A 15,794-nucleotide genomic window follows, 5' to 3' on the forward strand; every position below is an offset into this window, starting at 1 on the left:
TGCTTTACAGCAAATCAGGAAACAGAAGTACGGGGAAATGGTCATGTCTAATCGTTCTCACGTTGATCCAGCTCTCCTTCCACCATCACCACGAGCTGCATATCACCATGGCCTTAGAGTATAGAGAACTTTAAGCAACTCAGATTTGAACCCGTTGTCATGGGGTTGGCGAAAGAAGGATGACATGTTTTCTCCAGTGATGACGGATGTAGCTGCTGCACCAGAAGATGTGTTGAAAATCATTCGATGCAGCTGCAAGGGATCATGTAACAGACGCTGCTCTTGTCGGAAAGCAGGATTAACATGCACATCGTCATGCAAGGAATGTTGCGGAATGACATGCACAATCACTACAGTCGTGTTTGATGACGAATTGGAAGAAGAGAGACATTGTACGGATGAGTTTGCATGATTTTGATGGAAATGTGTTGATGTTTGATTAGAACTTATAACTGTAAATATCGTTTTTATATCTTTATAGTTGGTTTAACTATGACCTTGCTTATAGAAGAAAAACCCTTTGTTTCGGTGAAATCTCGCCTATTATCTCCGTATCGGTCAACTTTTACCCCCTTAAACGTGTGATAAATACTTCTTAATAAAGTTATGTTTCATTTTTTTGCTGTCCGATTGTTAGTTTGCTTTGCTGATACCAATGTTCCAATTTATATTGTTGTATTCTGTTATTAAGGTATCGTATTCATCGTATTTTAGCTTATAATTGTATTATAATGTTAGGCAAAATCGTGCTTTATCCCCTGGCACGTTTTTGGTCATAACTATTTTTCCCCAAGGTAAAAAAAATGACAAAACCCATCATTGAAAAGCTGATAAAATTATCTTTCCAACGGTATATAATACGTCTTTATAAGAATTTTTTCTAGGTTGAACCCAAATTCTACAGGACTAATAGGGCATTAGCGATAGCTAGCATCTCCACTTGGCACTTGGTAGGTTCGATTTGTTAGGAAATTCTGGATCCAGCATAGCGCTTTATCACCAATACCAAGCCGAGATAGCTTCAATAGTAAACCTTTTCGCCAAACCATGTCGTAAGCGCGTTCAATATCGAGAAATACGGCTATCGTTGAGCGTTGGTTATTGATAGACTTGTATATCGAGTCATGGGCCCGTATTCAAAGAGACGCCTCGAACTCAAACTCAAGGCTTGCTCGACGGAGTAAAGGCTGAGTTCGACTCCATTGGAGTAGCTCCTTGGTATTCAAAGACATTTTCTAGCTTTGCTCAGTTTCGAGTCTTACTCGACACGTCTGGCATCATTCGCAACTGTGCGCTGTGCGCTCGCTCGGTATGAACTGTTAAGATGCCGGGTTGGGATCCCGGTACGTTTAGAGTGATGTATTTGGTGTGCAGTATCACACCGCGAGGACAGTTAGTAGAATGTTTAGTGTGCACGAGACACCGATCCATATTGGCAGATAGGTATACGGTACGTGTTTCATTCCTTTCAGATGAAATAGCTATTGACATAGATATGTTAGAATATTACATGCAAGTGAATGGAAACAGGCTGCAGCAAGTACGGAAGTACCTTACAGATTTTGATAATCCCGTGGAATATATCACTGAGGAACTGTGTTCTGATCGCTATATGCTTACGAATGCCGGTGTTAGTGGATGATGGAGATCCTACATGACCTTACCAGCCCAACGAACAAAGGCCTGCCCCTGCCCCCCTTATTGAAGTTCCTTGTTGTTTTGCGCTTTTACGCCACAGGAAGCTTACAAGTTATTGCTGCTGGGGAACTGGAACATGTGTCCCAGCTCACCGTTGGTTGGTGGATTGATGCAGCTGGACAGTATTGCCATCTCATAAAAGCTCAGCTTCAGCATACATCAAATTCCCACAAGGTGAAGTCGCAGCCAATGAGGCCACACGATTTTACGACAAACAGCTGCCGAACAAGCTTCTAATATCCTCCAGAATAACTATAGAGAGGACTTTTGGAGTGTGGAAGAGCATGTTCCCCTGCTTATCACTGGGTCTACGGGCGACACATCAATGACTGTGCTTGATGTTCACAGCAGTGTTATACAACTATGCCAGAAAGAACAGGTAATATATTTCTTGATTTTTTTAATATCAAGCGCTTAACTCCCTTCAAATTTAGGTGCATCATCAACAATAAAACAAATCTCTCTGTCATCCCATAAGAAGTTGTAGAGGCACCGAGAGATGTACGAGGCTCCCTGAGAGGCCTAGCTCGGAGACGACGGATCGTAGAAACCCACTTTACGAATGAAATTTAATTTGTTATCACAAATAAAGAAACTACGGTATCACTTGCATGGAACCGAACGAAATGGTACAGTGTAGAAAGAAAAGAAGTGGAACAGTAACTATCAATAATCCACGGTTACATGAGCATAGCGAAAAAAGCATAAATATCACGGTGCGGTGTTGCAAGTCAAGGCTTATGCAGTTAAACGGGCATAGCAAAAGAAACGTATTGATGTCACGGTGCTGCAATTAGAGGCATAGTAACTATCAATAATGCACGGTTAAAAGGGTATGGCACAAGAAAAGCATTCATGTCACATTGCTGCAAGTACAAGCATAGTAACTATCAATAATCCACAGTAAAATGGGTATGGCACAAGAAAGCATTCATGTCACATTGCTGCAAGTACAAGCATAGTAACTATCAATATTCCACAGTTAAATGGGTATGGCACAAGGGGAGCATTCATGTCACATTGCTGCAAGTACAAGCATAGTAACTATCAATAATCCACAGTTAAATGGGTATGGCACAAGGAAAGCATTCATGTCACATTGCTGCAAGTACAAGCATAGTAACTATCAATAATCCACAGTTAAATGGGTATGGCACAAGGAAAGCATTCATGTCACATTGCTGCAAGTACAAGCATAGTAACTATCAATAATTAACAGTTAAATGGGTATGGCACAAGGAAAGCATTCATGTCACATTGCTGCAAGTACAAGCATAGTAACATCAATAATGCGCAGGTAAATAACACAAAAAAATATTTGCATCACGGTGCTGCAAGCAGAAGCAATGAATCTTAAATTGAAAGCTTTTATAAAGTAGGTAGACCAGTTTCTAGTGGGACTGGTGAAGGCAAGCCTTCAAGCTTTTGCCTTGCATCTGCTATCAACAGCTGCTTGGTCACAAGTACCGACTGCAGATCAGCAACGGACTGCTGCTTCTCTACTAAGTGCCTTTGCTGTTGCAAGCAGTCAATTTCTAATTTAATCTTTTCTTTTTTCAACTCATGCTCCAAGAACATGGCATCCGATATGAAGTTGATAACTTCAGCTCTTTTTGGTTTCTTTCTTGGCATCTCTGTCTTTTCCGTTTCTTTCATCACCGGCCTTGAAGCCGGAGTTGCAGTCGTGAAACTTACATCTGAAATTGGGATATATGATATAGAAAGCACTCATTGCATAGCAAATGCGTATAAATTCTAAATAACTTATATATGCTTATAAAGCTTTGCTCAGAATGTTAGTCATGACATATATGTATCTGTATATATTTACACAGATTTTAGTTAACGCTCATTAATAATAAACAATATCGATGTCAACATCACATCGTGGATATGCCCCAGACCCTGATCACCATTGACTGGCTATAGTCCTCAACCTCATGACTATCAATCAATGCGCAGTGCTAATTCTGGTCAGTGTTAGCTTTCGGGTCTGCGAATATAAGGTTTTACAGTTATTATTCGGAGCGATTTTGGAGGTAAGGCACAAATTTGGTATGTACAGGAGTCGCAGCTAAGCGGTAACCCAACACGCAGCAAAACCTACATTACCAGAGTCAGCGATGCTCAAATATCAACAGCGAATACCGTTGACTACTAATAGTTGGGATCACTGAGTTGATATGGTGCTTTTATCAATGAAGTGTCCATTATTATGGAATACCGTACCTGAAGATGTCGATGCTACGGAAACGTCCACAAACACCACTTGGTCAGAATCAAAATCATTCTGGAGTGGCTCGAGTTGTTTCCGGTATCAAGCTATGGATCATCTGTGACATCTCTGGTACTGCCTTGGTTGGAGGACCTCCGCCAGTTGCAGCCAGGTGGGCACGTTCCTGTTATATCTTCTTTCGATCTGTTGAAATGCATACGCTACGCATTAGAACTGGCCTCGGCATATTCCTAGAATTTCATCAAAAATCTTACCTCGCCTTCATGTTATTCCAACATTTTTTAAGCTGCTTGGATGATACCTTTTGAGCATCCGGGAAGGAATTGTATTGAACGGCAAGATCTTCCCATGCAGCATTTTTCCTTTGGATAGAATTTCCATCATTTCTTTTATCCTCAAGTACATCCAGCTTTGCGCTTACAAGAGTCATAAGGCGGCTCTTGTCAGCCAAACTAAACCTTAATTTTGACATACTGTAACTGTAACTGGAAAAATGTTTCTGTTGAAATCCAACATTATAGTTTGCTTTACCTAAACATTATCATGTGGCAGACACATCGAGAAAACTGCGAAAAAGCAAGGCTTGTATGAATACTACCACATCACTGCCATACTTCACAACTACCATTACATTGATACACAGTACACTATTATACAGCTTACTAAAGACAGATATTATACAGCTTACTAAAGACAGATATTACATGAAAATGATCGAACTCTGTGGACTTTACAATGTTCTATACCGGTATAGTTTACCATTAAGATCATAAATATGATTAATATATGTGTACAGCCCATCATCCCGCAGCATACTACCAGAAAAGGCAGTGCAAAGCGTTCGAGTAAAGCCTTGAGACTGCCCCCGGCTCGACTCGGAAAACGCACACTCGACAGCCAAATTCTCAGCTCGCCAGCTATCGCGCATCGTCTCTGAATACCAAACAGCTCGAAGTCGAGCTCGACAGACCGCGAAGTCCGTCTCCAGCCGTGCTCAAACTCATTCTCGAGTTGCGCTCTCTGAATACCGATTGTTACGCAATTTTGACGCAAAGTGAGTTTGAGCACTGAGTAAGGTAAGAGTACATCTCCCCTTTCGGAATCCTGACTGAGAGGGATGTAGCAAATTGTTGGCCTCCAAGTGCCAGCGTATTCTATTTGCGACCATAACCTCCATCACTTTGCAGAGATGACTCGTAAGAGAAATTGGTCGATATGACTTGGGATCGGTGCCATCTTTGCCTTGCTTGAGAATCGGGATTACAATAGAATGCTTCCAGCCGGAGGGAATTTCTCCGCTGTCCCAGGATGCATTGAAGAGGCGTAGTAGATGCTGCAGCGAGTTGCCGGAAAGATGTTTCAACATTGCATAACAGATTGAATCGCCCCCTGGAGACGTGTCTTTCCGGGAGCGTATTGCGCATTCCAACTCTGACATACTGAAGGGTATGTTCAATTCACCTCCAATACGATTTGAACTTGCGGTGGACATTTGAATTCTTTCGACTTCATTTCTAGACTGCATGATGGTCACTGGGTAATTCGCGTCACTACTAACTTTACAAAAAGCCGCCGAGAGGGCTTCGGCTTTGGATCGATCGGCCTTCAATGTAGTGTTGTTGACATTGAGTATCGGTGTTGTGCGAGGTGCGGAGGCCCCGGACATCGATGCCACAATTTTCCACACCTTGCGGAAGTCCGTTTTTCGGTTAATAGAATCGCAAAACTCTTCCCAGCACGACCTCTTCGCAGTCAGAATGATTTTGCGGCATTCCGACCTCAGTCGCTTAATGCAGATCACGTCACGGTAATTGAAAGATCTTTTCATTTTCAAGAATGCAGCTTTCTTGCGTCGAACGGCCCTTTTACAGTCCTTATTCCACCAAGGCACAGGGACAATGTTACCTCTAATTTTTCACGAGTCTGCGCAAACACGTTTACTCACTGCGCAGGCCCTTGGACAATAGTGCGCAACCAGCCCCCCACATAAGGTGATAAACCGAACTTCTGGGGTGCTTCGCCCCCAGACCCCCCTGTCGTGCTCTGCGCTTTTTGCCGATACTTACCATCTACATCGGGGGCCGGTTTGGTGGTTGTCTCGCGTGTACGCGTGAAGCGCGAAAAATTCATAGGATTCATGATTGAATCGGTCAATATGATCGGGAATTGCATAAATGCATATATCTATTGCTATCCATTTATCCTCTCTCTGCTCACATAATCAGATTTACCGGTAAAGCTGATCGAGTGAGGTGTGTTAGAAAAGGTAGGTCCTCTAAATATTAATTAAACATCTTCGCGCGCACCCGTTGGTATAATGACTTCGTTACAAGATGCTATTTCGTGACCTCCTATCGGCTATGTCAAAAGACATTGAAATCGCTCAAACGTACTAAACTAAAACACGAACACGATTTAATATTGGTATTTCTCTACTGGCAAATAATGTTCCCTCGACATGGCATTTGTCTTGTTGTGGGACTCGGATCGCCAGCACATGTATATTAAGCGCCAGCCATTTACGCGCCTATGGACAATTAAACTTATATGTATATGAATCGAAGTTTTCGGTCAGCATATAGTCGCATGTCACATAGCCTATAACTTCATATGTCTTGGTGGGTCGTGGCAAGGTAATGACCGACGCCCAAGTGCCCATTTCTCTTAATCACGCGTATTTTTTGTTGTGGGAAGTGTTATGTTCGTGCATTTACGTTTTAGTGTCGTGCAACTCTTTCTTTCTATAGGATTAGTAATTACCGCCAATCATTATTTCCTCGTGTGTCGTGCTTGTATTTATATCCTGTGTTCTGTTGTCTCGTGGTCTTTCATTTAACTACACTCTGGATCGTGTCGCTGCCGTAAAGTTATTCTGCTGATAATATACTGATTCTGTATTGCAACCTCGTCGCATTGAGTTATTGTTCAAACAAGATCAGGAACATAACAATTGGTGTCAGAAGTCGGATTCATAGTTATTCATACGACGAACATATATCATGGAAGCAATTATATTGAAGCTTCTAGAGAAGCAGCAAGAAATGATGGCGAAGCAACAAAGGCAGCATGACGATGCAATGGCAAAAGTCATGACAGAGATGGCGCAGTTAACGCAGAGATTGAATCCCGGTGCATCAACATCTGAAGCTACCGCTCCCAAGTTCGATTCGTTTGTAAAATCAAAGGAGAACTGGGACCAGTATCTGCAACGATTCAACCATCACCTAGCAATTTACGGCATTTCCAACATAGAGAAAAGAAAAGCGTGTCTACTCTCATGGGTTGGACCTGAAACGTACTCGCTCCTACGTAATTTGTTTGGTTCTGCTGATGTCAGTGCGCAAACTTTCGACGCGTTGACTGAGAAGTTGTCTACACACTTCAAAGACTCCATTCATGTGCAAGCAGCCAGGTACGAATTTTACAATTGCAAAATGCAGCCGGGACAGTCATACGCTGATTGGATTGCAACTCTACGCGGAATCTCCAAGGATTGCAACTTCATATGCTCAAGAGATGGCTGTGATCAGAGCTACGTTGATGGGCTAATGCGCGATCTCATCATTAAAGAAACGCCGCACGCGGATGTGAGACGGCATTGTCTAACGCAAACCAATCCATCCCTCGACGACGTTCTCAAAGTAGCCGCAACATACGTGAGAACGCTGGAAACTGATAGGGTTATCCAAGGCGAGAGTAGCGGTAAAGACACTTCCGTCGTCAACAAAATGACGGGAAGTTATCAGAAGGGGAAAAAACCTTCAAATCCAACCAAGGCAACTTCCCAGAAAGACTGAAATCCTGCAGCCGCTGTTTCATCGATCACCAGAGACAAGACTGTCAATATCGACATTCAGTATGTCAGAAATGTGATCGTAAAGGTCATATCAAACCTGTGTGCATGTCTACCAAACCTAGTGTCACTCAACAGGTCACATCCGTCAATTTCTGCTCAGTGCCACTCCTCTCCTTCGACATCGACCAACTATATCGACGCGTAGGAAACCAGCTCTGGATCAACTCCAGCATCAACGGCATTCCGATGCCGACACAGTGGGACACTGGTGCACCCGCCGCCATGGTGGGATTGACTGGGTACAAAACTTTGGGCTATCCGAAACTCTCAGCATACCATTGCTCTTTCGTAGCGTACGGCGACAAGCCACTGAAAGTGAAAGGTATTTGCACTGTAACCGTGTAGGTGGGTTGCGAAGTTCGAGTTGGCTTAAAATTGGTGGTTCTCGACGAACACCGTGGGCAAAACATTTTTGGTCTCGATTGGAGCGATGCTTTCTCCATGACCGCTAAGGGAACGTCTGCTTTGGATGCAATTTCCTCGCAGATGGTCAAATCGCAATCATGTAACACTATTGCCATTTCTGATTCGAACGACAAATTGGTATCTTTTCAGTCCAAATTTCCCTCCGTTTTCTCTAATGTGTTAGGACGATGCACCAAGACAAAGGTTACAATTCACTTGAAACCTAATGCCAAGCCCGTATTTAACAAGCCACGTCCCTTGCCGTTTGCAAGGCAAATCGCTGTTCAAACCGAATTGGATAGATTAGTCAATCAAGGTATTCTCGAACCAATCAATTACAGTGATTGGGCAGCACCAATTGTTGCCGTCACTAAATCAAATGGTTCAGTACGCATTTGTGGTGACTTCAAAGCATTGAATCAACAAATTCAGGTAGATCAACATCCCCTGCCCTCCTTGGATGAAATTCTTCACAAGTTACAGGGTGGTTGTATATTCACGAAAATTGATCTTGCCGATGCTTATTTTCAGCTAGAATTAGATGATGATGCGAAGAATTTGTGTGTCATCAACACGCAATTCGGTCTATTCCGTTATCGACGCATGTGTTTCGGAGTCGCATCTAGTCCCGCAAATTTTCAACGCTGTATTGATGCCATGATCGCCGGCTTACCCGCTGTTGCTAGTTTTATCGATGACATAATCGTTACTGGCATTGATGAACGCGATCATTTTCGCAACTTATCGCTACTCTTTGAGCGCCTCACCGAATACGGTTTCACCGTCAACTTCGCTAAATGTGATTTTTTCAAAAGTAGTATCGAGTATCTTGGTCACATAATCGACAAGGACGGCAAACGCCCGTCTAACAAATCCGTTGAAGCAATCAAACAGTTGCCTAAACCTCAGGATGTTCGCCAGCTACAGGCATTCCTGGGCAAAGTCAATTATTATCGCGCGTTTATTCCTAATTTCACGAATAAAGCCGCTGCCTTGTATCGCCTTCTTCAAAAAGACGCGAAATTCATTTGGAATACGGACTGTGACGCAGCTTTTCGCATTCTCAAAAACGACGTAATCGACGGTACGCAGTTAGCTCATTATGATATAAACAAGCAGCTCATTTTGTCGACGGATGCTTCTCAATTCGGAATCGGTGCTGTCCTCTCAATTGAGCACAATGGCGAAGAGAGACCGATCGCACACGCGTCGAAAACGCTTTCCGATTCGCAAAAATCCTACTCTCAAATAGAGAAGGAAGCTCTGTCAATCATTTACGGAGTCACGAAATTTCGTCAATTCTTGTATGGTAGAAAATTTACGCTCGTAACGGACCACAAACCGCTTTTAGCTATTTTCTCGCCAGACAAGAAAATTCCCGTGATTACAGCGCAACGCTTACAGCGATGGGCACTAACGCTCATGACTTACCAATACGATATTCGCTATAAACCGACTAATCAGCACGGAAACGCCGACGGTTTATCTCGCCTACCAAAGGGTCCAGACCCCGAGTTTGACGAACTGGAAATTCGTGAAAACGCGGAGATCGTTCACGCTATTAATATGGCATTCGATGGCTTACCGATAACTCGCAATGAAATTCGCGACGCGACGCTGAAGGACAAAACCATGAAACTAGTAAAATTATCTGTCACGCATGGTAATTGGAATCTACAAAGACGCACATTGACGATTTTTCTTGGTTTTCGACTCGCAAACACTCCCTTTCTCTGCACGAAGACGTAGTCATGCTCAATATTGATGGTTTTCAGCGCGTAGTAATTCCGCAGTCACTTCGCTCGCGAGTCTTATTATTGCACGAAGGACATTGGGGTATCGCGAAAATGAAGCAGATGGCTCGACGTTACATCACATGGCCTTCCATTAATCGCGACATTGAAAATCTCGTGAAGAGTTGCGACGCTTGCCGTAAGGTAATGAAAGCGCCTGATCGTCAGTATCGCGAATGGCCTAAAACGTCTTGAAAGCTTTGAACGAATTCACTTGGATTTCGCAGATCCAATGAACAATAGAATGTTTCTTGTCATCGTCGATGCGCATTCGAAATATCCTTTCGTTAAAGTAATGAATGTCGGTTCTACCACAACCTCGTGTGTGGTCAACGCTTTGAGGGAAGTCTTCTCTATCGAAGGCTTGCCCATAACAATTGTCACGGATGGCGGGCCGCAATTCACATCGAATGAATTCGATACGTTTTGTTCTAATTTGGCAATCAGCCATATCGTATCACCGTCTTTTCACCCTGCCTCGAACGGGGAAGCGGAGCGATTCGTCCAGACTTTGAAAGTTGGATTGATAAAACATTGCGACGGGGGAAAAGATCTCAACTTCGCGCTCCAAACGCTTCTCGCTACGTACCGATGGATCATGGGTATTGGAGGAGGCACAAAAACCAACTCCAACCACGCTTGATTTCAGCTGGCCATAATAATACAGCCACACAGGAAGTTGCTCAGCCTCCGCAGTCGCAAGCTGAGCAACCATTGGTTAGGAACAGGGCACAAGGTCCTGCAGCTAATCCTTCCCATACGTCGGGTAGACGTTATCCTCTTAGGGACAGAAAGCCAACCGATTTCTACAAACCTACGTAAATGTGGGCAACCGTCTCAACTTATAGGGGAGGACTGTTATGTTCGTGTATTTACGTTTTAGTGTCGTGCAACTCTTTCTTTCTATAGGATTAGTAATTACCGCCAATCATTACTTCCTCGTGTGTCGTGCTTGTATTTATATCCTGTGTTCTGTTGTCTCGTGGTCTTTCATTTAACTACACTCTGGATCGTGTCGCTGCCGTAAAGTTATTCTGCTGATAATATAGCCTACTGATTCTGTATTGCAACCTCGTCGCATTGAGTTATTGTTCAAACAAGATCAGGAACATAACAGGAAGGGTACCTAATAATCAAGATATTTGACAAAATTGATTCGCGCGCGGCGCGAAAAATATTTTGAAAAATTCCCAAAAAATACACCATGATTTATGTTAATTCACGAAATAATTTTGGGCTCCCTTCGATCTCGGCCCCCTAATTGAGGGTTTGGGTGCGGCAGTTACGGTCCTGAGGAAATCTTACGCAATGTTCATGACACGCGGAGAAGACTAGGCGCTAGTTTCTCGCAGATTAACTTCGAGCTAGCCCATTGTTATTTATAACTTTGTTAAACCATTTTATTTCGCCATTCCCAGAAAATAATGCGCTATTGAAATGATATCAGTATCGCTCACGCGTACGAGACCATACTAAAAGAAAAGTTTTTTCGTTAGGCGCTCGTGATTGCAAAGTCTCATTTCTTCACGGAGCGCAATATTTACCTTTGCGGGCCGCACTTGTACCTCGGTGTAAGACTTCAGCGATAAACACTATTTGCCCCTGGCAATGTTCCCTCTAATTTTTCGCGAGTTTGCGCGCCTGCGTGGTCCCTTGGACAACAGTGCGCAACGACATAAAAAAAAACATCACTTCGGATTTTTGTGCGCAACTTAGATTTTCTGTGCGCAGAGACCGCTTCAGCACTGCGCATTTGCGCACGTGCGCAGCATAGAGGGATCATTGCACAGGGATCTTGTTGGTGTTTCGCGTCCGGAGAATTGTGATTTTGGCGGAATTGACTATGGTATTTGTGAGAGCAGTATTGAGTTGCTGTACATTTTCCGGCATAGGGCTGCTGAGGGCACGGTCCACGTTCTGCGAGAAATCCAGCCAGTTGGCTTTTTTAAAACACCATCTTGGTATTTTTGGCGAACGTGCCACATTGCAGTGACATGTCGTGGACACTAAAAAGTGATCGCTGCCAATGAGGTGACCTGACACGCTGGTGTGACAACAAGCCGCAATGTCTGGTGACGCAAGGGTTATATCAATCAGGGATGAGCGATGTATGGCATCTGCGGATAGGTTGATTCTCGTCGGTTGCGAAGTGTTGAGCAAAACAAAGTTATGCCTGTCAATATACTCATAAAGTCGGTTACCCCATTGGTTTGAGCGATGGCTCCATGCCCAATGGTGAGCATTAAAGTCACCACAAATGAGTGACCGCGACTCTGAAGATGACAAAAAAGAGAGGTCGTCTTGGCTCAAAGTGCAATCGGGAGGTATATAGACGTTGCATATAGTTATGTTGGCAAGTCTCAGGCACATCAACTCGAAGCAATTCGATGCCACGGAAACGTCCTCGCGACAATTCAGAGATTCTGCAACCAAAGCTGCCAGACCACCCTTGTGAACCGTCTTGTCGCGTCGAAAAAGCCGATAACCCCGTAATTTCAACATAGGGAATGTGAGCTGGGTTTAGACCGTCGTGAGACAGGTTAGTTTTACCCTACTGATGAAGCGTTGTCTCGACAGTAATTCTGCTCAGTACGAGAGGAACCGCAGATTCAGACATTTGGTTCATGCGCTCGGCTGACAAGCCGATGGCGCGAAGCTACCATCTGGGGGATTACGACTGAACGCCTCTAAGTCGGAATCCCGCCTGAGTAGCGACGATGTCCCGGGTGCCTCGAGGCGAGCGAGGCGCGGCTAGGCGCCGGGGTCCTGCCCCGGCGCCGACGGAGCCTGTGGCGGTCGACCCTTTGCCGGCCCGTAAACTCGGGCCGGCCGAGACGACGGTAGCACTTTTCGCGCGGGCGAGGTGCCGGATCATTCGCAGACGACCTAGTTTAAGATCGGGGTGTCGTACCCGCTAGAGCAGTTTCTCGCTGCGATGCGTTGATTTGTCGATTAGGTGAGTCTCTTGCAAAAGAATAACGTCTGGTTTGTGATCTAGGGTCGATAGAAAATGCTTGAACTCCGGCAATTTTTTATATATACTATGGAAATTCCATTGTAATATGGTTAGCGGTTTATTGTCCATCGCGATTTTGTGGGACCGTGGCTTCATTTCGTACCTCCGAATTTTGATTGTATGCGTTTTTCGACATTTTCTGCAACAAGGTCGAGTCGATATGCTGTCCAAAGTACTTTCCAAACGCTTCTGCGACGATGGTAAATATGTTTCCGTTGCCAGTTTGGTAAGCTGAAATCGTAACCTGGACGATTTCTGCTACCATCACCAGCAGTTGCATCGGTTCTAATTGTTTCAAGTGAACTGTCGTGTTGTCTGCGGTATCATCAGTCTGTGTTGCGGTGGGGTTTCGTAACGCAGATTGTTCTGATTGATTTCTCTGTAGTTGTCTCAAGTCCCCGTTATTGGGTGATGGCGTGGTTGGTATAATTCTGTTTAGGTGATTTCTGACTTTCAATGATTTGCTTTTGGCGGTGACTTTATGGACGTGGGACTCTTTGGCATTGTCGACGAAGCAGAAATGGAATCCTGCGGCGTTGTCGAAGAGTCCGATACGAGATCCTGTGTACGTACTTGATGCCTTGCCTCAGGGAAGGAGAGGTTTGCCCTCTCTTTGACAATTTGGATTTTTGCCTCTTCTTTATAGACGGGGCACCCGCCATAAGCGGCACTATGATTTTCATTGCGATTGATGCATTTTCTGTTATTTTTGCATTCATTGTATGTATGGTCCATGTCGCCACATTTTGTGCAGCTCGGTTTTCCGCGGCAAGATTTAGAGGTGTGGCCGAATTTGATACATCTGAAGCAGCGTGTTGGCGGTGGATTGTAAGTGTTCGCGCGGAAGCGTAGGTAACCGAACGTAACGTAGTTGGGTAGCCTACCTCTGTTGAACTAAAGTATAGCAAGACGGACAGGCTTGGCTCAAACCCTTTCTCTGCCCTCCGTTTCAGGCGTTTGAGGTGCGACACACTACTGGCAGTCAGGTCTTCTAACAACTCACTCTCCGGTATTTCCAAGGGTACCCCTTTGATGACTGCGCGACCGGCGTATGGCTTCTGTGCGGTGTGAGGTGTAACTTAGGCTTGCCATACGTCCTCTTTTAAGAGGATTTGTCCTCTTTTTTGACTTTTTTGAAAGTGTCCTCGGAGGACGCCCTTTTGTCCTGTTTTTTGAGATTTTGTCCTCTTTTTTGAAAATTTAGGTAAGATTTAGAGCAAATTGCAAGTGATATGCCGCAAATTAGCACAGAAGTGAAGCTCCGGCGGATAGTTTGGAGTGAAAAACGGTGATTTTAGCTCTGAGCGAAAAGATGACCTTTTTTTTAGTCATCCACCTGGCAATGTGGAGAAGAAAACGATATTTTGAGCTCTGAGCGGAAGTGATGACCTTTTTTTTTTTTTTAGTCAACCGATCACAAAGTGCGAAAAATTCACCGGTTTTTGAGAATTCTACTCCGGTTTTGCATCTTGCAAATTTCTGAAAAACTGTCCTCTTTTTACATTTCCAAAATATGGTAAGCCTAGTGTAACTGAGATAGCAATTTTAGTATTTGTGGTCGCGTCACTTAATGAAACGCATTCTAACATTTTAGTCACTTGCTTGTGATTATAACAGGTAAGGAGAAGATCTCCTGAGGGGAGTGGCTTGATACCAGCATAGCTGTCGATGATAGCGTATAGAGCTCTGTTAACGTTCCCAGGGTGATATCGTGTCATCACCCTATCTCTGCCCGAAATTATAACGGTCATACTATTGACGAGATCCGTCACGAATGCGGATCCCCCACTTGACACCGGTGTTGCCAATGATGCACTCGGGATAATGGTCGGTGCAGAGCTATCAAAGTTTTGACTAGACGATGGCTGAGAAGTCGTCGTAGCGTTGGGATTATCTACGATCGCGAATTTCCTGGCCGGAATCTTGGTATTCCCGCAAGATCCAACAGCTCCCTCATCGCTATCTGGATCTTCCATTCTACGTTTGAGATTAGAGGTTATACCCTCCATCACCTACCCTTTTTAAGGCGGTGAGGGTATACACTCTACTTACTACCTGACAAAGATCCCAAGAGACACGTCTGCGCCTACACTACGTAAAGACCTGACCTCGCGGAGTATCGATACCTAATGAGGCAAGCGAAGACTAGCGATAATTGCTCTTTCACGAGAGACCTCCGTACTCAACGACGGTCAGACGGGAATCGCATACATAATTTAGGATTGCATTTAAAACAAATGGCTGTTTAAAACACACTGTTTAAAGCATGTTTTAAACAAAGGCTTTAAAAAAATTGTGTTTTTTAAGTTTTAAAATTATGCCATAATTGTGTAAAAATAATGCTTTCCACTATTACCACCCGATTTAGCCGACGTACATAGATATGGGATGGTTGGAACCCCTCAAAATAGTCCGTTCAACAGTTATAGTACGGATATTTCGTCAAAGGAGCCATATTTACCCCATATTTTCTATTGTCAATGTCAATCCACATTCGTCACGTCATGGCTTAAAAAAATAAAATAAAATAAAATACAAAACATGTTTTAAACAAGGGCCTTGTTGTAAACATGCTCTCTTTAAATTTATTTTTGTTTTAAATGCAACCCTATTTTATAGCAATAGGTATTTAGGTTTCAGTCAATACCGTGCCACGACACACCAAAAGACATATGGAATTTCGACCAACACGCGACTTCGCGAAGTGTGCTACTAAAAGACTTTGGCCGAAACTTAGGGCATGTGTCCATTGTCAATAGCCACGCTGGGGGGGGGGGGGGCGTGACTACT

The 15,794-nt window shown here is 44.0% G+C and overlaps 2 protein-coding genes and 1 long non-coding RNA gene across 3 annotated transcripts in view; 2 read left to right on the forward strand and 1 right to left on the reverse strand.

Annotated features, from left to right (window-relative positions):
• The window catches only part of LOC145446034 (linear primary-alkylsulfatase-like), a 62,893-nt gene that overhangs the window by 39,152 nt on the left and 7,947 nt on the right, over positions 1-15,794 (forward strand). The gene's annotated exons all lie outside the window — the stretch shown is intronic.
• On the forward strand, positions 1,792-2,449 carry LOC145447085 (uncharacterized). Its single transcript, XR_013917447.1, has 2 exons — positions 1,792-2,077; positions 2,133-2,449. It is a non-coding gene; the product is annotated as an uncharacterized LOC145447085 (long non-coding RNA).
• On the reverse strand, positions 2,254-5,006 carry LOC145447084 (myb/SANT-like DNA-binding domain-containing protein 3). Its single transcript, XM_080325507.1, has 3 exons — positions 4,189-5,006; positions 3,928-4,117; positions 2,254-3,395 (listed from the first exon to the last, which is right to left on the reverse strand). The coding sequence occupies exons 1-2, from the start codon at positions 4,404-4,406 to the stop codon at positions 4,021-4,023; spliced, it is 315 nt and encodes a 104-aa protein (XP_080181633.1). The 5' UTR covers positions 4,407-5,006; the 3' UTR covers positions 2,254-3,395; positions 3,928-4,020.

The sequence above is a fragment of the Botryllus schlosseri genome, chromosome 9, assembly GCF_051294905.1.
Source record: "Botryllus schlosseri isolate E-star chromosome 9, Bs_hap1, whole genome shotgun sequence".
Lineage (NCBI taxonomy): Eukaryota > Metazoa > Chordata > Ascidiacea > Stolidobranchia > Styelidae > Botryllus > Botryllus schlosseri.

Excerpts from the sequence above, each read along its gene's own strand:
- LOC145447084 (XM_080325507.1), bottom strand. The coding sequence starts at position 4,406 with ATGTCAAAATTAAGGTTTAGTTTGGCTGACAAGAGCCGCCTTATGACT. Across the intron at positions 4,118-4,188 it reads TGGAATAACATGAAGGCGAG|ATCGAAAGAAGATATAACAG; the intron begins GTAAGATTTTTG and ends GCATTTCAACAG.